We start from the raw sequence: 26852 nt of genomic DNA, 5'->3' as shown, positions 1-26852 counted from the left end.
GACCTCTTGCTTGTTTCCAAGAAATAGGTTCCACGAATCTTGTCAAGGGTGACCATTCGGCCGCCAGAACAGGACAGAGGTCGGGGGGAGCCGCTTCACTTTCTCAAATCAAAAGGGGGGAAAGTAAGTGAGAAAATCTCCCGAGTTCAAACATTCCTTTAAAACCCGCAACTTTAAATACTAAATGTGTTTCATGGCTGCCATCTTGAAAAACATTAGTTTGCCAAAGGCGGCCTTTGATTCCCATTTGGGATGGAAACGCTTGCAGATAATCCATTGAAACAGGTCCGTCACAAAGGCCTTTTTGCAACGATCGTGGTGCTTGTGAAGGACAACATTTTTGTGCGCCGAACAAAACATTTTAATGCGCTACAATCCATTACACATATAGTCCTCCATTTTCTTTCAGGAATTATTCATTAGAAAACATTTAACGTCACTGTGGATTTCACACTGGGCAGTCTGGACACAAAGAACAAGAGATGGCCCATTTATAAGGGGCTGGGGCCTTCTTTTCTAATCTGAGAAACTCCAAGGAGGTGGGGCCCGCAGGACACAACGGGCCCGGCTAAATTGTGCGGTTAACGGTCAAAGCCCCCCTGCCTACTTTGACACTCATTTAAAGATGACAGGGAACAAAAGAGATTTGTTCTGTGCGACCCTTTCTTGTGACACAGTCTACATCAGCTCCACACATGAAACCACCCGATATTTTATTCCACCTGCCATCCCCCACCCGCCTTCACCGACCCTCTAACTCTGCTCCTTCGCTCGTTCCCACTTTAACACAAGGAGACAGGTAAAGAATATCGTTAAAAGCGGGCCATTCAGCACGTCAGCTTTCATAATACAATTGCCTGTCAGGTTCCCTATGAGGCCCTCAAACGTCTGGGTTCAGGCCAGAAATCCGGCCTGCAGTTCGGTTAGTGAGCAGGGCAGCTCCCGTAGTGAAGGGCCATCTATCTCCCAGGCGGACACCGAAAAAAAAGCCATCTTTAATAACCTCAGTTTGAAACATTTCCCTCCATCGTTGAGGGATCACCTGCCAAGCCCCGAAGGGCTATGTGTATATTCCTGTAACGTCTACATTTACAACCGTAACTACAAACTCAGGCCGAGAGACCTAGAAGCCTGTTAGTAGAGAAGGTTGGGAGAGAAAGATCTTACAGCATTGTTTAAGATGTTCTCGATGGGGCAAAACAGTTTAACACCAGAGGATCCTTCCCTAAAATGATGGGGGGAAATTCTAGCTCTCTGGAAATTCTCGTCAGATTAACAGATGTAGCTGATCGGAGAGGGATATGTACAGACCTAAACACGGCTCGTATGGTTTCTACGCTGTATACTGCAGGGTATACACCACCTAGGGATGTTTCCAGAAGGTGGGGGCATCCCCCACCCGTTCCTGTTCTTATGGTGGGTTTCCAGAACAAACCAGCAGGCACAGATAGTCACGGGTTTTCATAGATCACCTAAAACGACTCGTGTCACTGTATCATTCTTTTGCCTATCAAACAATCCTGATGTTTGAACACACACTTGCTTCTGGTCGTCATGATGTGCTATATAGAAGCTGCCTCTGGTCACAGTCCAACAGCAAGAACGTGATGGATGTTGTCAGTGGGGACTTAGGGAGAAAGCAAAATTCATAATGAAGCTGCTTGTGGAGGCTTGGCCAGTGGTCGATGAAATTCTAAAAACAACACAGTTTTGATGTTCCATGTCAGACAATAGCAAACTATGTCCTATGGGCCAAATTCGGCCAGCTGCCTGTTTTTGTCACACGCTACGGAGGGGTTTGTACATTTTTAAATGATGGGGGGGGGGATGGGGAATCAAGAGAATATTTCATGACATGAGAAAATTCTACGAAATGCAAATCTCAGTGTCACTGATTGGAATATGGCCACACTTATGGTTTATGGGGGTCTGCGGCTGCTTTTTCCACCACAACAGGAATGAATAGTTGCTACGGAGGCTGTGTGGTCCGGGAAACCTAAAATATTTACCATCTGGACTTTACAGAAGAAGCTTGGGGATCCCTGCTCTGCATCTTGGTTAGCCCACGTCCCTCTTTTCCTTAGGAACCAGACTTCCGAATCAATGGTAGTTTGAAAAAGTGGAAAAGTCTGAAAAAGACAAGCCAAGTGGAATTTCAAAAATAACCCTTTCCAAAAAAGGGTCCAATGGTTTTCTGATACCTCCCTCAAATTTGGAGGTGTGATACTTCTTAATTAAGCTTTTCTGTATTCCCAGCGCCTAACAATCTTGGCAAATTAAGGTCATTTAGAACCCGGAAGGGGAGACGTTACCTTTTCCCCAACCCATTGTTTTCTGGCTTGCCCAAACGCAAACCAGAAATTAACTGCAAACAGCAGGTAGCAATTTCAAGCACAGAACTCAACAGAGTGTCGGCTCCACCAACAGAAACTGACCTCTAGCTCTCAAAGAAACCCTTCTGAAGGTGCTGTCCCCACTTCTGAATGACCGTCCTCGGTGGCAGCTAAAATTTAAATCAAACGCACGTTGAGAAAGCGTGGTCCGATATTTTGATTCAAAGGGTCTTAGCTGTGGAACTGACAAGGATCGAACCTGAGTGATAAAAGCATTGTAAGACCGCCAGTTTTATGTGTTTTTGCTCAACAGTGACAGCTCAGCAGTTGAAATGAGGGACTATCTTTTCATCTCACGACAAGAGGACTGTTGGTGTTTTATTATCCAACTACAGCCTCTTAATCACTACTGAATGAGTATAATTATGAATATCAGCAAACAGAATAATGCTCCTAAATTACCTTAGGGATTAGATGGTCCCCTTGTAAAAAAAAAAAAAAAATAGAGCAGTTCATGGGTTCTTAATTGTCCCATGGGAGTTGCAGGTGGAGGAAACATTTGCAGTTACAGTATAGGACCATGTTTTTCAGCCTAAGCAGGAAATAAAAACATATCAAAGGCAAGACCTAAATGTAACTCACTAACTCCCACCCATAGATTAAATACATGTTAGAAAAAAAGATCTTGGAAAATTCGTCGTAGCCTTTTTCCTTTGTACACATTTCTCAATTGAGATGTAATGGACTTGTAACATTATAGTAAACTCAGACGTAGTTCAAGATTTGTATACCCTATGAAAGGATCACAAAAAGTCTAGTCCATCACCACAGTTACAAAGTGTTTTTTTTTTTTTGTGCTGACAACTTTTAAAGATTTACTCTCTTAGCAACTTTCAAATATACAGTACAAGATTATTAACCATAGTCAGCATGCTTGTATATGACATCTGCAGCATTTATTTATTTTACCACTGGAAGTTTGTACCTGCTGACCCCATTCACTCATTTTACCTACCCTCCACCTCTGGCAAGCAACAATCTGTTATCTGTATCTACATGCGGGTTTTTTTTGTTTGTTTGTTTTTGTGGTTATTGTAGGAATCTACATATGAATAACATCATACAGTATTTGTCATTCTCTGACTTGTTTCACTTAGCATAATGCCATCAGTGTTGCCATAAATGGTAAAACCTTCCTACGGTTGAATAATTACACACACACACACACACACACACACACACACACACACACACACACTCTTTATCCATTTATGCATCCATCAACACTTAGGTTGCTTCCGCATTTGGGCTATTGTTAATAATGCTGCAATAAACACAGGGGTTCCATATAGCAGTTTTAAGTGGAGGATATTTTTCTGAGTTACTTTTTGCCTTTCCTGAAGTCCATTAAAGTTCCCAGAAATCCTGTTTCCTTGAGTTTATAGAGGAAGTTGTCCAAGAGGCATTTTCTTGCCTTAAGGAGAATCTTCCTGGCATTCTCAACTAGCTTTCCCTGGAACAGAAGCTATATCATGGTCTGGGAGCCTTATAAACACTCAGCAGAAACTGGATATTGACCATGGATTACACTAAAACCTATTTGGATCAACAAACATGAAAGTGTGGCTTGGAATCTTCCCAGGATTCTGCACCCCCCTCAGTTCATATCCCTCTGGGGACAACGGAGAAATTAACAGATGCCCCCACAGTACACAACTTTCTACATGGCTTTTTAACTATTCCCCATTCTGACATCTGCGCTTAAATAACACTGGTGAAAACAGCTAACACTTCCGGCAGGTTGAGAAATCACCGGAGCCTGTGGTTCTCAAACTTGAATATGGCAGAGGATCGCCTGGAAAAGTCTGGGAAAAGGCAGAGTAGGGCCCAGGAATCTGGATGTGTAACAGGTACCCCAGGCCATTCCAACGAATAGGTCCGGGTAGCCCAGGACCATGGTTAGAACCCCATTCCTCAAAGCTGGGTCCATAGACCTGCAGTATCGACATCCCCTGAGAAGTTTAGCACAGTTTATGCAAATTTCAAGTTCAACGGTCTTTCTTTTGCTACGTCTGGAATTCATTAGGGATTTTCCAACCCTTTTTCCTCCATGTCCAAAGCCAGTCGGCTCATTTTCTTTTTGTGACACTGCCAGGACTTGCCAGGCAGGACAGACCGCCCCCCCCACCCCTTTATTTTCTTCTGGAGAGGGAGGCCCAAAAGGCCTCATCTCAAATTTCTAAAAGGGTAGGTAGACACCAAAACCAAAGAGATACCGCCAGTCTCTCAGATTCCTCTTTCTGAAGAAACATACCTTTTCTGTCCCCAAAATTTATTGTTTTTAATATTCATTTTGAGAGACACAGAGCATGCAGAGGAGGAGGAGACACACACACACATACACACACACACACACACACACACAGAATCTGAAGCAGGCTGCCGGCTCTGAGCTTGTCAGCACAGAGCCCGACGCGAGGCTCGAACCCATGAACCACCAGATGGTGACCTCAGCCAGAGTCGGACACTTAACCAACTGAGCCATCCAGGTGCCCCTGCCCCCAATTTTTAATAAAAAAAACCAAAACGTACTAGGTCTTTAGCCATGGGCTGGATCAACTTCCTGGAAATGTTCATTCCGCAAAGGGTAGAATTCTTGCGCACATACCCCAAAAATGGAATAAAGACCAATGTGTACAGTTTTTAAAAATCTACTTTCCTGGGGAGATACAGGCTTCCACGTATGGAGTAAATCAATCACGGGAAGAAAAGGCACAGCATAAGGAATACAGTCAATGATATTGCAATAGGGATATATGGGACAGATGGTTGTGGCATCTGTGGTGAGCAAAGCGTAACGTGTCTCCTTGTCCAACCACTACGTCCTACACGTGAAAGTGACGCAACACTGTGCGTGAACTATACTAAAAACAAAAACAAAACTGACTTTTCTGGATTTTGCTGTTAACCCTGGTTTATGATGAGACTGAGCGGGGAAAGGAGAAGGAAAAGTATGTTGAATAAACATCTGCTAAAGCCCCTCACGGAAATCGCTTCTCAGCCTCTTGGCTCAGATCAAGCGTAAAAGCCCCCCATGGATATTGGCTTTTTAAAAGAAGGACATTTTCGTTTCAGACGCTCTCGAAAGACACAATAGAGAGAATACAAATCATCACCACTTCGGGGCGCCTCCCAGTCTTGATTTTGGCTCAGGTCATGATCTCATGGTCCTGAGATGGAGCCCCACGTGAGGCTGCATGATGAGCGTGCAATCTGCTTGGGGCTCTCTCCTTCCCTCTTCCCTCTGCCCCTACCCCACTAGCATGCTCTCCCTCTTTCTCTCTCTCTCTCAAAATAAATAAAGAGATAGATAGATAAGTAAATAAATAAATTCACCATTCAGAAATTACCACTGTTTTCATTTGGGAATATTCCTTTCTAGTCTTCCTCACCCCAGGCATAGATGTATGTAAAAATATTGGGATAATGTTTTAAGTTATTTTCACGTTTGTTTATTTTGAGAGAGAGCGCGAGCCAGAGCGCATACATGCACATAAGTGGGGGAGGGGCAGAGAGAGAGAGAGAGAGAGGGAGAGAGAGAGAGAATCCCAAGCAGGCTCCATGCTGTCAGCACAGAGGCTGACACAGGGCTCGATCTCGTGAACTCTGAGGTCAAGACCGGAGCGGAAATCAAGAGTCGGTCACTTGACCCACTGAGCCACCCAGCCGCCCCCACTGGGATGATGTTTTATATATGGTTTTGTATCTTTTAAGAACAACACGATTGATCCTTACACATTAAGAATGGTGCTTTGAAACACCACATGGTGTGAAACGGTCTGGATTTGAAGCCGTCAGAATGACAACATTAGAATAAAAATTCGGGCAACAGCTAATTTCCCAATTGTGCTCCATAGAATTTATGGTATTATTTATGAGTCTTCTGGCCAAGTACCCCTGATTAAAGTATTAGTGCTAATAACTAGAATTATTCTCATTAATAAATATCTTTTAAAGAGTCAAAGTGGAATTATGAACAGAGCCAGGCTTCTGTAACAAGAGATCTACCCCTGGAAAGATGAAAAAAAGAACCCTTCATTTTCTGTGTCATATTGACAGCACCTTCTTGTTCCCTCAGTCGTAAAACAAATTCTGAACCAAAGAAAGAGAGCAAAGCTTGTCTGACACAATCTTAAGTATCTAGGAAACTGTAGGAGACGGAAAATGGAGTTTCACCTTCTCTGACGGTGATGAAAAACATCACAATTAGACCTAGCTTCTCGGACCACCGTGGGATCCTCTGGGTTAGATGATGCTTGACTCAAGCAGAGGCAAAATGAAGCAACTTTCTTGAACCAGCTGAAGCTACTGGAGATGTTGCACATAGAATCTGTATTGTCAACTTAAGAAGTCAATGATCAGATTAGAAAGTTGAGTGGTTTATTTTTTAAGGTTTTTAGTTTTAAGTAATCTCTACATCCAACGTGGGGCTCGAACTTACAACCCCGAGATCAAGAGTCACAGGCTTTACTGACCAAACCAGCCAGGCACACTGAAAGTTGAGGGATTCTAATAAATAGGAACCAGGAGCACAATCAAAACCCTAACTATGTAAACATGGCACCTGATCAACCACTTTCTGAGCATCTAATGTGTGCCAAGCATCATGGGAGGTACTTGGTCCCCAGGAACTTACAATCACTTTAGAAATAAAAGCACAGTTATAGGAACAGTGAAGACAACAACCTGGGGGCACCTGGGTGGCTCAGTGGGTTAAGCAAACCCACTTTGGCTCAGGTCATGATCTCACATTCCTGAGTTTGAGCCCCGTGCCAGGCTCTTTGCTGACAGCTCAGAACCTGGAGCCTGCTTCAGATTCTATGCCTCCTTCTCTCTCTGCCACTCCCCTGCTTGTGTTCTCTCTCTCTCTCTCTCTCTCTCTCTCTCTCTCTCTCTCTCAAAAAAAAAAAAATAGTAATAAATTTGTATTTAAAAAAAAGACAACCCAGGGGCGTCTGGGTGGCTCAGTCAGTTTAGCATCCGATTTCACCTCAGGTCATGATCTCACAGTCCGTGAGTTCAAGCCCCACGTCGGGCTCTGTGCTGACAGCTCGGAGCCTGGAGCCTGCTTCGGATTCTGTGTCTCCCTCTCTCTCTGCCCCTCCCCTGCTCATGCTCTGTCTCTGTCTCAAAAATAAATAAAAAACATTAAAATAAATAAAATAAAATAAAATAAAATAAAATAAAATAAAATAAAATAAAATAAAATAAAATAAAATAAAATAAAGACAACCCTAGACTAAATGCCTCTCTCAAAAAAATAATAAATATATGTTAAAAAAAAAAAAAAGACATCAACCCTAGACTGAATGCCTATTCTTTTAAATGGCTTTTACTCAGATCCCCCCCCCCAAAATGATTAATTAGGAAGTTACTTAAAATAGAAGTTCCTGCTGTCAAACTGTGTGTGAATTTGCTTTTCTTCAAGATTTCAATATAAAATGCTTGCTCTTCGTTAATCAAAAGATAAGATAGTGGGGGTGATGGGAGGCAAGTGTTCAAAAGAGTTTTTAAAGTAGTAATACACACATACACACACCATGGTTTAGATGAATCTTTGCTTTAAAAATAAGGCATACCGGGGCGCCTGGGTGGCGCAGTCGGTTAAGCATCCGACTTCAGCCAGGTCACGATCTCGCGGTCCGGGAGTTCGAGCCCCGCGTCAGGCTCTGGGCTGATGGCTCAGAGCCTGGAGCCTGTTTCCCATTCTGTGTCTCCCTCTCTCTCTGCCCCTTCCCCGTTCATGCTCTGTCTCTCTCTGTCCCAAAAATAAATAAACGTTGAAAAAAAAATTTTTTTTAAATAATAAAAAAAATAAAAAATAAGGCATACCAAAATGAGTTGCAAAATCGTAAAGGAAAGCCATCAGGAGTAAGGGGAAGGAGCTCACTGGACCCAATTACTCTCTGAATTCAACATATTACTTGGGTGCCGCTTCTCCCGCCTCCTAGCGACACCGCCTCCTAGCCGGACAGGAAAATGAGTCTACCAGAGGTGTAAGGGGCTTAGCGAATTAGGACTTAAGACAACCAGGGTCAAAGTCCTCACTGCAGTAGGTGTCCCACAAATCTACAGATGTGTTAAAACGGCGTAGCACTCCCCACACACCTTGCGCCAACGTCACCTGTCCTGGTTTAAAAATCGTATGGTAGTTACGTACGACATCATCGAGGGACACTGGGTCAAGTGTACATGGGACCTCTGTGTGGCTATTTTTGCAACTTGGGGAGTCTGCTATTATTTTAAAATAAAGGTTTTTTTTAACTTACCTATGTATTTGACTCTGATGGGGTTACAGAGTCCTAAAAATAGTCACCGAAATATATTTGGACAGCAGCAAAGTACTTATCTGAAACGTAGTGTGTCAAAAGACACCAAAAAAAGGGCATTATATAATCACCGAGAAGACAATCCAAAAAGAAGATCTAACAATTTTAAGAATGCACCCAACATGAGAGCACTCAAATATATAAAATAACAAACATAAAGGAAGAAGAAATAATGCAATAATAGTAGGGGGTTTTAAGACTCCATTTGCATCAATGGGCTGGTCATTTAAGTAGGAAATCAACAAGGAAACAATGGCTTTGAATGACACGCTGGACCAGGTGGACTCAACAGATATATAGAGAACATTCCATTCTACAACAGCAGAGGAGAGACCCAAAGGGACAAAGACAAGAAAGGATCGGAGAAAATCTCCAGAAACAATGACAAAACAAATAGCAGAATGGCAAGAAATACAGATCAATAATTACTTTCAATGTAAGTGGACTAAATGCTCCAATCAAAAGACAAAGGGTGTGAGAATGGATTTAAAAAAAAAACACACAGATAAAACAAAACAAAAGACAACAAGGCCCATCTATATGCTGCCTGCAAGAGATTCATTTTAGACCTAAAGATACCTGCAGATTGAAAGTGAGGGGATGGAGAAATATTTATCACACAAATGGAGGTCTAAAGAAAGCCAGAGTAGCCATACTTACATCAGATAAGCTAGATTTTAATTTTTTTTATGTTTATTTATTTTTGAGAGAGAGAGAGAGAGAGAGAGAGAGAGAATATGAGTGGGAGAGGGGCAGAGAGAAAGGGAGACACAGAATCTGAAGGAGGCTCCAGGCTCTGAGCTGTCTGCCCAGAGCCCCCACATGGTACTCGAACTTGTGAATTAAGAGATCATAATCAGAGCCAAAGTTGGATGCTCAACCGAGTGAGCCACCCAGGCACCCCAGACAAGCTGGACTTTAAAAACAAAGACTGTGGGGGCATCTGGGTGGCTCAGGTCGGTTAGGCATCCGAATCTTGCTTTTGGCTCAGGTCACGATCTCACGGTTCATGGGATTGAACCCCACGTCAGGCTCTGCACTGACAGTGTGGACCCTGCTTGGGATTCTCTCTCCCCCCCCCCACACTCTCTCTCTGCCCCTCCCCTGCTCAAACTCTCTGTCTCTCCCAAAATAAATACACTAAAAAAAAAAAAAAGACTGTAAACAAAAGAAAGAAAGAAAAGAAGCATGGAGGCAGCCGTTCCGTATGAACATTGAACATGGATTTCAATCATGAGTTGCTTCCTCATTATCTGGCAAAGGAGCGTATACAGATTTCCGACTAAACAACAACTTCCCACAATTCTACTACCTTGGAGCAAAGAGGCCAGCTGTGCAGATGACTTTGAGAAAGTGAGCTTTTGAATAAATTACCCATGAACTAAAAAAGGCCATCATGTGGATGGTGCCCAGTTGAGTGGCATGAACCCAGTGCTCAGTAAAGAGTAGCATCATTATTCATTTTGTTCTGCTCCTCAAGCCCAGCTCCTTCTCAGGTCATTTCCACTGGCTTCATTGCCAACATTTCCAAATAAGGCTTTTATTTATTTATTTTTTTTAAGTTTATCTCTGGGGTGCCTGGGTGGCTCAGTCAATTAAGCGTCTGACTTTTCGGCTCAGGTCATGATCTCACGGTTCGTGAGTTCAAGCCCCACATCGGGCTCCGCGCTGACAGCTCAGAGCCTGGAGCCTGTTCGGATTCTGTGTCCCCCTCTCTCTCTCTGCCCCTCCCCTGCTTGCTCATGCTCTCGCTCTCTCTCTCAAAAATAAATAAACATTAAAAAAACTTTTCATAAAGTTTATTTCTTTTGAGAGACAGACAGAAATAGGGCAGAGAGGGGAGGGCAGAGAGAGGGGGAGAGAGTATGAATCCCAAGCAGGCTCCACACTCTCAACACAGAGCCCGATGTGGGGCCCGACCTCATGAACCATGAGATCATGATGTGAGCCGAAATCCAGAGTCAGACGCATAATTGACTGAGCCACCCAGGTGCCCCAAGGCTTGAAACAAACAAACAAACAAAAAACTATTTATTTTGAAATAATTATAGGTTCACATGAAGTTGCTAAACCAGTACAAGAGAGGTCCCACGTACCCTTCCTCTAGCCTCCCCCAAAGGTAACAATAACTATCGTACCAGGAAATCAACACTAGGACAGTCTTCACACTTTATTCAGATTTCACTTTTCTCTTTTGAAGAGAGAGTGAGTGCGCATGTGCACCCATGTGCACAACCGGGGGAGGGGCGGGGAGACAGAATCCCAAACACTCTCCACACCCAGCACCAAGCCCAACGGGGAGGGGAGTGAGGATGGGGCGGGGGGAGTTCGATCTCACGATCTGAGCCGAAATCAGGAATCAGACACTTAACCGACTGAGCCACCAAGGACCAAGGTGCCCTCACATCTTACTAGTTCTTATATGCACTCATGTCATGTGCTTCTATATAATTTTATCCCATGTGCACCATGACCAACAAGACACAAATGCTCTGTCATTTCCTAAAGTCATACGACAATTTTTCTGTGACTCCTGGCAACCAGTATTCTGTTCATCAGCTGCATAATCGTGTTATTTTGAGAATGATCTATAAATGGAGTCACAGAATATATAGCCTTTTGAGACTTTTTCCACTCAGCATAACACCTTTGAGATCCGTCCAAGATATCAGGTGTATCAACAGTTTGCTTGTTTTTATTATGACGTAGGATGTCCAAACGTTTACCAAAGCGATCCGGGAATTAATTCGCAAGTGGGGGAAGGATAGCTTTCCTTCATTTTTTATACAGTATAACCACATAGGGGGCACCTGGGTGGCTCAGTTGGTTAAGTGACTTCAGCTCAGGTCATGATCTCACGGTCCGTGGGTTCGAGCCCCGCGTCGGACTCTGTGCTGACAGCTCAGAGCCTGGAGCCTGCTTCGGATTCTGTGTGTGCGTCTCTCTCTGCCCCTCTGCCTGCCTCCCTCCCTCCCTCTCTCAAAAATAAATAAAACAGTAAAAAATAAAAAATAGGGGTGCCTGGTGGCTCAGTTAAGTGTCTGACTCTTGGTTTCGGCTCAGGTCATGATCTCCGTTTCGGGAGTTCGAGCTCCACATCTACTCGGCGCAGAGCCTCTCTGGGATTCTCTCTCTCCCTTTCTTTCTGCCCCTCCCCTGCTCATGCTGTCCCCGTCTCTCTCAGAATAAATAAATACATTTTAATAAACAAAAAATTTAAAAAACAAAGTATGACCACATATAGATAAATCTGCACGTATATTACATCTACGTGGATTTCAATACAGCCATGACAATTAGAAAATGACACATGACACTTTGCTTGAGGACAGGCCCACCTGTCACATTTCCTCGGCAAGACCCGCTCCGCAGGAAATACTCCTCTCCAATGAACCAAATCATTCTTCCCCATGAATCATGCTCCCTCGGGTTCCTGTTTTGAGACCTGATGCGGGAATGACAAGGAAAGCCGGGACCTCTGGGAGCTCAAGTACACTTTCAGTCAAGGACAGTGCCATTTGGAGTTACCAGTTGCCAAGGCGACGGTATTAGGTGCTATAGAAACAGATCATTGACGGAATGGATGGGTCGATGACAGGCTGGAGCTAGAGTTTCTTCATCGGGCGTGAGGATTGTGTGGCTGGCTACTAAATTATTCTCACCACATATACAAATGCTTCTGTCACCTTTTTGGCTATCTAGAGAAGGAGAAATTATCCACCAACGGGTAACGTTTTCTAAACAGACTTGGTTACGCAAAAGAAAAAGGCCAGAAAAGAGAACTGTCCTTCTAAATCTTTAGGCTTTTCAATGAACCCCTGGAAAAAGCCAGTAGGTTCGACACCCGAATTCCATCTTGCACCTGCCCCAGGAGAATTATTGTCACTGCCTACGCGCCTAGGGAAAGAGCTCAGTTGTAGCTTCCTAAGGTGATCTTTCTCTGGGGCAATTTGGGGTTACCACATCTAAAAGTATAAACACGGTGCCTCGGGGATACATTTACAGACCGTCTCAAATGTGAGGGCAATTACTACCCACAATTTTCTTCAATACCAGGCACCTACCTACTACTTAAGGTTCCACCTGAGCTGCCCACCGCAGCAGCCTCCAGCCCCAAGCGGCTCTCCAAATCAATGAAAAGTAAAATTGGAAATTCAGTTCCCCAGGCACACCAGCCACGTCCCAAGCACTCAGTAGTCACACATGGCCAGCAGCGACCGCATTGGACATGGAGAATGCAGACCATTTCCATAATCACAGGAAGGTTGATGGACGGCGTAGCTCAAGGGTGATCTGAAATGAACTGGTAACACCCCACAACTTCCGTCCTAAAGGATCGCACCCCCCCATGAGTACAAAGGGTGGCACTGAACAACCATCTCAAATAAAATTTTCACCAAATATGTGCAGACTCTTATCCGTGAGCCCCGTTCTCGCCCCATCGCTCCTGGAGGCCCAGCTGTTACTCTTGTTTAAAGAGCTCCTCATAGAAGAGAAGGTGCCAGAATGGGGCCACCTCCCCGTCACATTACCTTGGATGCCATCCTGCAGGGAGAGTGCACCGGTTGTTAACAGCTCTTGTGCTGAGCCATTCAAAACTGCCTCCCCGTTGGCTTATGAGCCTTGATCCTGAGATGCCCAGCAGCAAGGTCCGATGCGATTCTAGCTCACTGGGCGGGGTGGTGTTAATAATTCATCCCGGGAGGTGGTGACTGCTCCCGATGGCCGCCCACCTGTGGCACACGGGGCTGCTTGCAACCGATAAGAACTGGAAACCGGACCTCCCTCGAGATTACGTTACAGCCACTGCTGATCTCTGATTAGTCACCTACATTCCTGACCAGTCACCGAATATCAAAGTCAGGACCTCCAGTGAGCTGTGCTAAAGAAAAGATGCTCTTGGCTTCTCAGCTGAGCTCCGGCTAGGTCCTCGGTGAACAGACGTGGTCACCAGAGAATCAACTAGACAGAGACGAGCTCCCATTCCACCCCTTAGTTACGCATATCTTTTTTTTTTTTTAAGTTTATTTTTATTTAGAGAGAGAGAGATAGAGAGCGGGGGGCGGGGTGGGCAGAGAGAGAGGGAGACAGAATCCCAACGCGGTACTCAAACTCACGAACCATGAGATCATGACCTGAGCTGAAGTCAAGAGTCGGACGCCTAACTGAGCCACCCAGGCGCCCTTCCCAGACTTCTCGAAAGAGTCATTTGAACAATTTCTTCTGTGTTCTTCCAGAGTTACGTTATGCTTAAATATGCATGTATATGCAAGTGCATGCATCACTTAATGCACGCAACCAGGAGCATACAACGTATGCTTCCTTCCTTCTGAGGTTTCCCTTACTCACTCTTGATGATCATTCTGCGGTGCTAGGAAACTTCCAGAGGCATACTGGTGGGGCACTGGGAATGGCAGGAGCACCCAGGTGTCTGTAGAGAATTTACAAATCATAAGAAGACCAACTAGGGGCACCTGGGTGGCTCAGTTGGTTAAGCATCCGACTTTGGCTCAGGTCATGATCTCGCGGTCCGTGAGTTCGAGCCCCGCGTCAGGCTCTGGGCTGATGGCTCAGAGCCTGGAGCCTGTTTCGGATTCTGTGTCTCCCTCTCTCTCTGCCCCTCCGCAATTCATGTTCTGTCTCTGTCTCAAAAATAAATAAACGTTAAAAAAAAATAAAAAATCAACAAAAAGTCTGCTTTACGTCATCACCAGGCACCAGTAATTCTAGACAATGTCAGGGATAAAATACTCCATCCCACAAGAATCTTTTGTTCATCTAAGTCTTAGATTATAGCTCAACTATTTCTGTTGAGTTTCAATAATGTATTTGTAAGCTTCAAATTAGCACAGTTTGTGGATTATCCTTTATTTTTTTTTAACGTTTATTCATTTTGGAGAGACAGAGGCAGAGTGTGAGTGGGGGAAGAACAGAGAGAGAGGGAGACACAGAATCCGAAGCAGGCTCCAGGCTCCGAGCTGTCAGCACAGAGCCTGATGTGGGGCTTGAGCTCATGAACCATGAGATTGGGACCTGAGCTGAAGCCAGACGCCCAACCGACTGAGGCACCCAGGCGCCCCATGGATTATCCTTTAAACAGCACTGAATTCTATGTAGAACTTGGGGATTTCCTAGTTACGTGGTCTTCCTCTAACACACAGACTCCGCCACATGTGTTCCTATTCAGAGTGAGATCATGTTGAATTAGAATTGTGCTCACGTTGGGTACAGGTCTATGCGTCCAGCCTCTGTCATATTTTGTACCTGTTTCTGGGCTTAAACAATAGATTAGAAGTAAGGATAGCCATATGCATTTTTTTTTTCTTTTCAGAGTTCTTTTTCTCATAGGAAGTTTTAAATGAAGTTCATCATTCATTAAAAAAAAAAAAAAAATTGTAAAGAGCCAGAGTCAGCCTTTAGAACTGTCCCTTGAAGATCCCTCCCAGAGAAAATTGTGTGAAAGCCATGATCTGTGGCTTAGCAGTGGAGAAATTCCTTAGATTTGCAACCGCAAAATGTAAGGAAGTGGATACACATATAGGGGGAAAAAAAAGAACAGGTTTTAAAGAATAGCAGGAGAAATGGGCAGAAGACATGAACAGACACTTCTCCAAAGAAGACATCTAGATGGCTAATAAACACATGAAAAAATGCTCAACATCCCTCCTCATCAGGAAAAGACAAATCAAAACCACACTGAGATACCACCTCACACCAATCACAGCGGCTAAGATTAACAACTCAGGCGACAACAGATGTGGGCAAGGATGTGGAGAAATGGGAACCCTCTCGCACTGTCGGTGGGAATGCAAACTGGTGCAGCCACTCAGGAAAACAGTGCAGAGGTTCCTCAAAAAAGCAAAAATAGATCTACCCTATGACCCAGCAATAGCCCTACTAGGAAGGGCTACTCCTAGCCCTACTCCGAAGGATACAGGAATGCTGAGGCACAGGGGCACATGTACCCCAATGTTTATAGCAGCTCTTTCAACAAGAGCCAAATTTGTTGAATTAGCCAAATTCAACAAAGAGCCTAAATGTCCATCAACTGATGAATGGATGAAGAAGATGTGGTATATATACACAATGGAATACTAATCGGCAATGAGATAGAATAAAATCCTGCCATTTGCAATGATGTGGATGGAACTGGAGGGTATTAGGCTACGTGAAATAAGCCAGTCACATGTTTTCACTCATACATGGAATTTGAGAAACTCATCAGAAGACCGTGGGGAAAGGGAAGGGGGAAAATATAGTCTGAAACAGAAAGGGAGGCAAACCATAAAAGACTCTTAAATACAGAGAACAAACTAAGGGTTGATGGGGGGACGCAGGGGAAGGGGAAAATGGGTGACGGGCATTGAAGAGGGCACTTGTTGGGATGAGCGCTGGGCATTGTATGTAAGCAACGAATCATGGGAATCTACCCCCGAAGCCAAGAGCACACTGTATATACTGTATGTTAGCTAACTTGACAATAAATTATATTAAAAAAATAAATAAAGCAAAGGATGCAATAAGGTATCATGAGAGACTGACTATACAAACAATGACCAGCTCGTATATAAAAACAAAGCCCTGAACTACAACCGTGCAGCAAGCTGCCCAGAAAACTGACCCATTACCTATAACCAGCAGCCCAGGAAGCCAGCCTGCTGGGTCAGACCTGCCAGGAACCAAACTGCTATCGATCTCTAGTAACAATCCAGGAAAGCCAAGCAACGACCCCAAAACCAACAGCACAAAACTGCCAGGACTACATTCACAACGGCCAAGCTTCTCTCATTTTTGTTCCCATTTCCAACTGAGGACCAACCAGAGAAAGCCAGATAAGCTCCCTAACTGATCACACAGAATGCCCTTCCAGTTAGCCCGCCTCCAGATTCCCGTGCCGACTGCCTCCCGCTCTGAGCTTACCAGAAGCTTCCTTTCTCCCTGCCCGCCCCATAAAGCTTTCCCACTTCTGTGCCTGCCTCAGATTCTCTGCCTCAACAGGGGCCATGGTGGCCGACTCCCTTGTTACATACAGCAAGCTCTGAACAATAGCCTTTGGTTGGAAATAAACAAAGACCAACCAAATGGAAACAATCAGCCATGAACTGATTTTTGTCAAAGAAACACTTGAGAACTTTTTACTAAATGTAACAAACTCTCTAGCGAAGTTGTTTTAGTGGAAATTTTCGGCTATGGAGACATTTGAAAGCTCCGAGAATTGATCTAAAGATAGAAAGACACGGATACCGCCATTTCTGGAATGTGTTGTGAAAAGGAATTTTTGTGAGTCTCTACCAAATTTATCCTGCTTATTTAAGACTTCTCCTGCTTGGGGGTGCCTGGCTGCCTCAGTCTGGAGAGCATGTGACTGTGGATCTTGAGTTGTGAGTTCGAGTGTTGCATGTAGAGATTACTCAAAAAAGAAAAAGAAGACTTTTCCTACTTGCATATCTATTGCTTCACATCTATTCAACATACATATGCAAAAAAAAAAAAAAAGATCACCATTGGAATCGCTGACAAATTATGCAGAAGTCGAGGCTTAAAAACCTATCAAGTTATTATTCGTTACTGTGACAAATGTGCTGGTAGAACGTTCCCCACTTTGGTCAAAAGATATATTCATGTAATTATAAAGGACCAGCCCACTACTCCTTTCCCTATTTTGTGCTAAAATATTTTAATTTTGAAACGTTTTACTGGCATGATTTTATACATACAAAGTTCAATAAAACACATTGCACTGCATTTATTTTCTGACAGTTGTCATTTGCTTCATTTCACGATTACGGAAAATAATTCTGTGGTGTAGGAAAGGGAGACGTTAAAGGTGACCTCTGCAGGTGCCACGTACTCCAAGTGTGCAGTTATATTGTCTAGTGTTTTTTTTTCTTTTAATGTTTATTTTTGAGATAGACAGAGTGCGAGCAGGGGAGGGGCAGAGAGAGAAGGAGACACAGAATCCGAAGCAGGCTCCAGACTCCGAGCTGTCAGCACAGAGCCCGACGCAAGGCTCGAACCCCCGAACTGGGGGATCATGACCTGAGCCAAAGTCAGACGCTTAACCGACTGAGCCACCCAGGCGCCCTATCTAAGGTTCTTTTTTGTCGGCCGTGAGGGTTCCTGTTGTGTTAAATCACTCTAGAATATTGAACCAGCCCCCAGAGGTGAGTATTTAGGCTGTTCTAAGTTTTTGGCTACTATAGATAATGCCGTACATCTGACCGTGAGGCACAAACAGATGGCAAACTGTAGGATACGGACTTCCTAACTGAACCTGCTAAGTCAAGGTTTCTGTGCTATTGGTGTTTTGCTCCACACTGCACGAATTTACATTTCCAGCAGGGCCCGAACACGCATGTTCTTTCCACCACAGCTTGGCTTGCTGGCTATCACTCTGTGTTACCAGAAGCTTTGCTGGTCACCTCTCCGAGGGATAAACAGGAGGACTGCTTTAATTGTAAGGGAAGTTAAGCTGCTCTTCACATGCCCGAGATCCACATGACTTCCAAGAACGCTTTATGACTTACGGAAATTGACCCTCTAACCTGTGTTGCAATTAACTATCTCCATTTGTTCCTTGCCCGTTGCCATGCAGGATTTTTTGTTTTCTCTTTGAATACAGTTAGATTTCATTCAAAGTCTCTTCCTCGATGTTTTCCTTCTCCTCCTCAATGTTCGTCAAGGCCTTTGCTACACTAAACGTTCTAGTGTTTGAAGGGACAACGGCTCCAGGTGAGAATGTTAACTTATTAATGGTAAGCCCTTCTTCCCCCCACTTAAAAATTTACATATGAAGCCTTAAGGTGTTTTGAACACTCTTTTATGGAAAAATAGGTAAGATTTTGAAGGCCTCCTATAAACAGAAGCGCTATGGCAGGAACACTGTTGTCCCCCACCCCCAATACACACACATACACGCATGCACACACATGCTCACAGTGTTATCCGACTCATTTCAAGAGATCAGGAAAGACTTTAGGATAAAAGGCCGGAGGGGCACCTGGGTGGCTCAGTAGGTTAAACCTCTGGCTTCGGCTGGGGTCATAATTTTGCAGTTCATGAGTTCGAGTCCTGCATCGGGCTCTGTGCGGACAGCTCAGAGCCTGGAGCCCACTTTGGATTCTGTGTCTCCCTCTCTCTCTCGGCCCCTCCACTGCTCACGTTCTCTAATATAAACACACGTTAAAAATATATATATTAACAAAAAAAGAGGCCCAAAAGTTTTGCAGCCCAGTCAGTTCGGAGTGAGGTCTGTCTCCACTGCTTGCTGACGGAGGGACTTTGGGAAAGTGTCTTCATCTGGTTAAGCCTCAGTTTTTGCAACCATGAAATGAGGGGTGGGGGGAACAGTATCCCCTACCTCACAGGATTGTCTTTGGATTGCATGAGGTAAGGAGCCCATGGAACCCAAGATAGCTCATCATAAGCACCACTAAACGCGAGTTGGGATGCTGTCAGCCACTCCCACTCGTAAGTACCTGCTGTGCAGGAGGGTCCAAGAAGCAGAAATACCCCCTGAGAAGCATAAGATGTAGACACAATCAGATGATGCAGGAATGCCAGTAACCGATATATCAGGCCAAGAAAAAGACATGAACAAAGGGCTATCTCTACACAAGATCCATTTGGAGCCTCTGAGCAGGAGGTGGTATTTGAGATGGTCTTTGAAGGATGAGGTAAGAAATCCTTTCCAGCACTCCAACAACAACAAAAAGGCAGAAAAATCGGCAAACGTCCAGGTTTAGGTAGATTGCAGGATACTTAGGAACAAGTGGTTGGCTAGACAGTTCAGCTGTAATCCAGCTGCTGCGGCCCTTTGTAAGGTCTTTCGAATGGAGAAAACACATCTCTTTTTCTCTTAACGTTGCAGAGAGCAGGGACTCGACGTGGCCGACTGCCCCTTTTCTCTTTTTAGGACTAGAGAACCCTTCCCCAACTGTTAGCTAGGCGCATGGCTGCTCAGCGAGAAACTACATTTCCCAACCTCCCTTGCAGTTGGAAGTAGCCATGTGACTCATCATGGAAGGTGAGCAGGTGCAAGGTGCACATGTTCGGCCATTGTGTGGCTTCCCCTTCCGTCTGTCCTCTTCCCGTGAGTTGGATTATAGACCTGGTGGTAAGCTTTGACCACGCAAACAAGAACAGCCCCCAGGAAACGGTAGAGCCATTCTAGATGGCCTGTGGAACAGAAACACCTGTCCACACTGGGCTACTCACCCACCTCTGGACTGTTGAGCAAAACAGCTCCTATTGTCTTTAAGGCTCTGCCCTTTGGAGGTCTCCATTTCAGCAGCTTCGAGAGTGCCCTCGTTTATATGGTTAGCAAGTGCTGCCTATTCTAGATTCACAGATCTCAGAATGTCGTCTCCTATTACCAAATCCCAGGAAATGAGATATTAATGGAGCTGGGGAAAGCTGTAGTTCATCACCCAAGTAAATAATGACTGAACTGGACTGGGACCACAATTCTTCGGTTGTTTGTTCATTCTTTTCCTTGGCATTTATTCAATCTCTGTGTGTATGTCCCTTCTCTTCTAGAATGTATTCTCCAGAAAGAGACAACTCACAAATACAGGATGCTTTAAGGAGAGGATTAAATAAGAGAAAGATGATGCGTGGCTGATTTATAGGACATGTACTGAGAGAACTCACGGAGTGGCCAGAAAAATGGTCAGAGCATAGCAGGCTACATGGAGACAATGTGGAAAAGGTAAAATTTGAATCTGGTCTGTGAAGGAGGAATGGCCTTATATTGGTGGGAAGGTAGGAGGAGGTATAAAAGGCCAAGGAAACAGCAAAACTCAAGGCAAAAAGAAGATTGGTGACTAACGCAGTAAAGAAAATGGCTCAGTTCAACTGGACCGCCATGTTAGAAAAAACAAGAGATGAGGTTCAAAAGGTCTGGGACACATGATGGAAAAATTTGAATGGGAGACTAAATACGGAAGAAGATTGTTCATCCGAGAGCCTAGAATTTTATAACCACTAAGTGTGGACACAAACTAAGTGCAATAGAATGTTTACTTACTGATATTTAATACATTATAACTTTAAATGCACAAACCAAACACAAAGCAATTTAAGTGTGCTATTTCCCCGATGATTTCACGATTTACCATCTACACGTCTCGGTACCCGGCAGGCGAAACTATCGTAAAGTGAACCTTTGTCTTTTTTCAGTCCTGTTGACTTTTCTGTGTGAGTCTACAAACCATCCTCATTTCGAAAGGACGTCCAAAGCCTAACCATCTGGTTCTTGGCCACTCTAAGCTCAGACGAAATGGTTTTCTGGGCCTCTCCATCTGCAAAGAGCCCTTAACACCCCCTGGCTACTTACAATTTAAATATGTTTGAAGGAAGGAGGAGGGTAGGAAGAAAGGAGGAGATAGATGAAGGGAAGAAAGAGGGAAAAGGAAGGGAAGGACTTGAAGCAGAATATGTTAGAAGAAGAAACAAACATTAATGTCCAATGTGATCAAGCCACCTCACAGCTGTCAATGTCATGTCCAGTCACAACTGTGCTTCCTAAACCTCAGATGCCACGTAGCCATTGAAGATTGCATAGGGAACCCAAGAACAGCTTAAAGGTAACTACTTACTGTTTACAAAGTTTACCCTCATTAACCACGGTCTGGGTCCTTTAGCAACATACGGGGATCCTATGGACGGAGTTTTTCTTTACGCTATTTTAGATACATGGATTGATATAGATTTGAAGAACAACTAAAAGCCATTCATCCGGTCGGATACATCAAACCACCGTAAATCCCTAAAATGGGTCAACTCTACATTTCTGATTTATTCCATTAGATTTATGTTCACTGAAAGTGTACGGGTGCGATCATCCTGTGCGGTTACTTTTCTTGCTTAAGTGTGTCACCAGAAAAATGCCAAGTGATAAAAACAACAAAGATCTTATTCAGACTCCTGGTTCCAGGGGCATGGGCTACGTGACTCATCACAGCCTGCGTCTACACTGCAGGTATGTCATTTTTAAAAAATTTAAGTTTTGGGGCACCTGGGTGGCGCAGTCGGTTAAGCGTCCGACTTCAGCCAGGTCACGATCTCGCGGTCCGTGAGTTCGAGCCCGGCGTCAGGCTCTGGGCTGATGGCTCGGAGCCTGGAGCCTGTTTCCGATTCTGTGTCTCCCTCTCTCTCTGCCCCTCCCCCGTTCATGCTCTGTCTCTCTCTGTCCCAAAAATAAATAAATGTTAAAAAAAAAAATTTAAGTTTTTATTTAAATTCCAGTTAGTTAACATACACTGCAGGTACTTCAAACGTCACAGTTTCAAACTGTGAATTTGTAAGCATTTTGACACAGAGGCAGTTAAGCCCTCCTCCTTCCAACATTACTGTTATTCAGATTTAAGATAGCATATCCTAAGACAGAAAGAAGACAACATTTAGTTTCATTTGATACATCTATAATTGCCTGGAATTATGTTTGGGTCATCAAAGAATCAGATTCCCCAGGATTTTTCTATTTGGGACGTATGCCAACAATAGTTATCATCTTACTAAGTGCTCACTATGTGCCAAACAACGTGTATACATTTTCTGCACTTAACCCTTATGTTTTTTTTTTTTAATTTAAATCCAAGTTAGTTAACATGAAGTGTAATAATGGTTTCAGGAATAGAATTTAGTGATTCGTCGCTTATGTATAACACCCAGTGCTCACCCCAACAAGTGTCCTCCCTAATGCCCACTCATTTAGCCCTTCCCTCCCACCCAACACCCTGCCAACAACCCTCAGTTTGCTCTCTGTATTTCAGAGTCTCTTATGGTTTGTCTCCCTCTCTGTTTATATTATTTTTGCTTCCCTTCTCTTACGTTCATCTATTTTGTGTCTTAAATTCACATACAAGTGAAGTCATACAATATTTGTCTTTCTCTGACTGCCGTATTTTGCTTAGCATAATACACTCCTGTTTCATCCACGTTGTTACAAGATTTCATTCTTTTTGATTGCCAATATTCCATCGTGTACGTGTGTGTGTGTATATATATATATACATACACATATGTATGTATATATATATATACACATATGTATGTGTGTATATATATATATACACATATGTATGTGTGTATATATATATATATATACACACACACACCCGATCATCTTTTTTAAAATTTTTTTTAAATGTTTTATTTATTTTTGAGAAAGCGAGAGACAGAGCATGAGCAGGGGAGGGTCAGAGAGAGAGGGAGACACAGAATCTGAAGCAGGCTCCAGGCTCTGAGCTGTCAGCACAGAGCCCGGCGCGGGGCTCGAACTCACAAACTGTGAGATTGTGACCTGAGCCGAAGTCGGTCACGCAACCGACTGAGCCACCCAGGCGCCCCACCACATCTTCTTTACCCATTCATCTGTCAATGGACATTTGGGCTCTTTCCATACTTTGGTTATTGTCAATAGTGCTGCTATAAACATCGGGGTGCGTGTGTCCCTTCAATTCAGCATTTTTGTGTCCTTTGGATAAATACCAAAGAGAGAAGTTGCTGGGTCGTAGGGTAGTTCTACCCTTATGTATTTATTAGTCACCATTCTCAAGAGAAACAGAACCAGAAGGATATATATATATATACATATATGTAAGAGATTATGGAAATGGGCTCATGCTATTTTGGGGGCCAAGAAGTCCCATGCCCTTCCATCTGTGATCTAGAGACCCAGGAAAGCTGGTGGTGTAATTCAGTCCAAGGCCTGAGAACCAGGGGGCTGATGGTCTATGTCCTAACGTGAGTCCGAAGGCCCAAGGACCAGAACACCAATAGCTGAGGCAGGAGAAGACAGATGTTCCAGCTCAATGACAAAGAGCAAATGCACCCTCCCTCTGCCTCCTTGTTCTCCTCAGGCCCTCAATGAATCACATGAGGCCCACTGTACTCAGTCTACCAACGCAAATGCTAATCTCTCCTGGAACCACCCATACAGACGCACCCAGAAATTACTGTTTTACCAGCTGTTGGGGGCACTGCTCAGCCTAGGCAAGTTGAGACATCAAAGCAACGATCACACTTCATTAGAGTCCTCTGAGTCAAATACTAACTTCTTTTTGCAGGGGGGGGCAAGCTCTAGATCCGAGAAACCAAGGAACTTGCCCAAGGTCACACAGCTGGTAAGCGGCGTTAGCAGGCAGACCTGGAAGCCAGTATTCTTAGCCACTGCACTGGATCCAGGCAAAGGGTCGTGGCTGTCACTTAGCAGGTCCTGATAGAATCAAAACAAAAACTTCCAATTCCCACCCCCCTCCCACCCCACTTTCCTGTTCCACTGCCTTTGGGAAATTTAATAAAGGTTCAATTAGCATGTTACAACCACCTTAGAAAAGACTGGATCAAGCTAGAATCCTCAAGGAATACTGAATTCAAGGGACAATTTCCATGAGGTGAAAGGTATCCTCCCAGGTATCCTCCCACAGATGGCATATTAACAGGAGGAAGACGGTATTTCTCCAGTGGAGAAATCAGACAACACCTCCACTGGGTGTCATAAGTTAGCATCACGAGTGAGGAGCAAATGGACACTGTGAGCCTCCAGGTGGGATTCCCTAAGAGGGAAGGAACATCAGCTCTGCGGTACGTGGCCAAGAATGCGTGGCCAGAATTGGATCGCGAAGGAACAACACAATACAAGGAAGGTCCTATAATAAAACAGAGTGAGAGGGACTATATTCTTCTAAAATATCAACATTTTAAAGATAGAAGCAGCTCCAGTTACAAGAGGCCAGAGTGGGGGGAAGCAGGAAAAAAGGGGGACAAATAAAGAAGCTAGAGAGCTGACAACTGAATGCACTACCTGACCCTAGACTGGATCCTGCACGGGACAGGGAAAATGCCAGAAAGAGAGTGATTCAGGGGTAAAGGGAGCACAAATGATAAAGCAAATAGGATAAGCAATTTAAAAATAGGTGAAGCCCAAAGTGCTTGGATGGCTCCGTTGGTTAAGCGTCCGACTTCGGCTCAGGTCCCGGTCTCCTTGTTCGTGAGTTTGAGCCCTGCGTTGGGCTCCAGGCTGACAGCTTGGGGCCTGGAGTCTGCTTCAGACTCCGTGTCTCCCTTTCTCTGTCTGCTCCTCCCTCGCTCGTGCGCTCTCTCTCAAAAATGAAAAAAATGTTAAAAAAAAAAAATAGGTGAATCTGGGCAAAGGGTGTGGGGTGTTTCTTTGTGCTATTCTAATTCTTGCACTTTTTATTCTTTTTTTTTTTAATATTTATTTTAAAAGAGAGCGAGCATGTGAGCATGAGTGGGGGAGGCGTGGAGAGAGAGAGAGGGAGAGAGAGAATCCCAAACAGGCTCCCAGCTGTCAGTGCAGAGCCCAATGCAGGGCTTATTCCCATGAACTGTGAGATCACGAGCTCAAATCGAGAGCCAGAGTCTGAACCAACTGAGCCACCCCGGTGCCCCACACTTTTCTCATTCTTGCAGATCGGTTTTAACAGATCGGTTTTGTAATATACTTACAACACCATTCTTTCTTTTGGTCCCAGGTTTGGTTTTGATAGGTCTCTGATGATTACAAGGCTAATTATATTGGTTGTGTTCCCAAAGAAATAAACTCTTACCTGTTTTAACTACTGCAACGCTCTTTCCCGTCCTTTTTCTTTGACACAACCAGAAGAGTCCCCCTTTCTCCTTTCTCCCCAATCCCAACATGCAAAACTGTATCTGAGACTTACTTTTTTTTTCAAATATTCGTGCTTACATCCTGGCCTTCCCAGAACCGGGGCAGCACCAGCACAGAAGTATCAAGATACTGCATTCTAGACTCCAAATTGTTTAAGATATGATCACTACTCATAAGTAGTCTATTCCCAATAATAAACTTAGTCATTCTATATGGTACCCAGATATACTACATTTGAATTTTTGGTGTTTTTTATTCAGAGATTTTTGAATTTTGATTAAAAAAAATAATACATTAAAATATTATCTAGAATTTTTGGTGACCACCCCCCCTTTTTTTTTTAATGCTTATTCATTTTTGAGAGACAGATCATCAACAGGAGAAAAGCAGAGAGAGAGGGAGACACAGAATCTGAAGCAGGCTCCAGGCCCTAAGCTGTCAGCCTGGAGCCCAACGCAGGGCTCGAACTCATGAACAAGGAGACCATGACCTGAGCTGAAGTCGGACGCTTAACCAACTGAGCCACCCAGGTGCCCCATGGTGACCCCTTTAATTTTGTCCCTGAGGCAAGTGCTTCACTTGCCTCACCCTACTCCCAGCCCTGCTGAAATTCAAAGCTTATCAAAAAAAAAAAAAATTAGATGGGGACAGAAAAAAAGTATTGCAGAATCCTGGTGAGGTTATGTAGCTGTTTGGCTTATTTTTCATTTGTGGTTGATTCTTCTTATGCTTTGAAAAGAGAAATTCTATACAGTATTGTCAAAAAGGCAAAGGAATTTATACATATGCTGTAAGAAATATTTTCATTTGCTACAAAGTTTCCTAATCCGGCCAACCTCCAAAAGACCACGTAGGAATCGTGGACTAAGCATGAAAAGAAGATAAAACATCCATCACGGGATAAATGGATAAACAAATACGATACGTACATGCAATGGACTATTATTCAGCTATAAAGAATTGTTCAGCACTGACAAATGCTGCAACATGAAGAAGCCTTAGAAACTTTATGCTAAGTGAAATCAGCCAGACACAAAAGGTACCATCTATATGAAGTGTCCAGAATAGGCAAATCCAGAGAGACAAAGTAGATTAGTCTACTGCCAGGGACTGAGCAGGGCCTGAGCAGAGATAGAAAAGGATCGATTGCTACAGACTACAGGGTTTCTTTCTGAGGCAAAAAAATAAATAAAAAATATAACCCAACTCTGGAATAGTGGTGATGGCTGCTCAACTTTGTATATACATGAAAACCCACTGAACCGTACGCTTTAAAAGTACCTATCTGGGGGCCCCTGGCTGGCTCCGTTGGTAGAGCATGAAATTCTTGATCTTGGAGGGCTCAGGACTTTGAGTGCCACATGGAGGGCATTTAAAAAAAAAAAAAATTAGGGGTGCCTGGGTGGCGCAGTCGGTTAAGCGTCCAACTTCAGCCAGGTCACGATCTCGCGGTCCGGGAGTTCGAGCCCCGCGTCAGGCTCTGGGCTGATGGCT

General features: G+C 44.1%; 1 protein-coding gene across 13 annotated transcripts in view; it reads right to left on the bottom strand.

Moving 5' to 3' along the window:
* Nucleotides 1-26852, bottom strand: part of MYO1H (myosin IH) — a 147086-nt gene that overhangs the window by 71151 nt on the left and 49083 nt on the right. For 3 of the 13 annotated variants that reach the window (XM_045041920.1, XM_045041914.1, XM_045041924.1), the window contains exon 2: nt 2010-2129. The exons of 8 other annotated variants lie outside the window; for them this stretch is intronic. In XM_045041920.1, coding sequence (XP_044897855.1) covers nt 2010-2012 — 3 coding nt within the window. In that variant the 5' untranslated portion in view covers nt 2013-2129. Of the gene's footprint in view, nt 1-2009; nt 2130-12060; nt 12490-26852 lie in introns of those variants that run through there. 2 more of the 13 variants (XM_045041917.1, XM_045041925.1) reach the window with 1 other exon arrangement.

Source organism: Felis catus, chromosome D3, assembly GCF_018350175.1.
Source record: "Felis catus isolate Fca126 chromosome D3, F.catus_Fca126_mat1.0, whole genome shotgun sequence".
In the NCBI taxonomy this organism is placed as follows: Eukaryota; Metazoa; Chordata; class Mammalia; order Carnivora; family Felidae; genus Felis; species Felis catus.
This window is presented reverse-complemented; position numbering and strand designations above follow the sequence as displayed.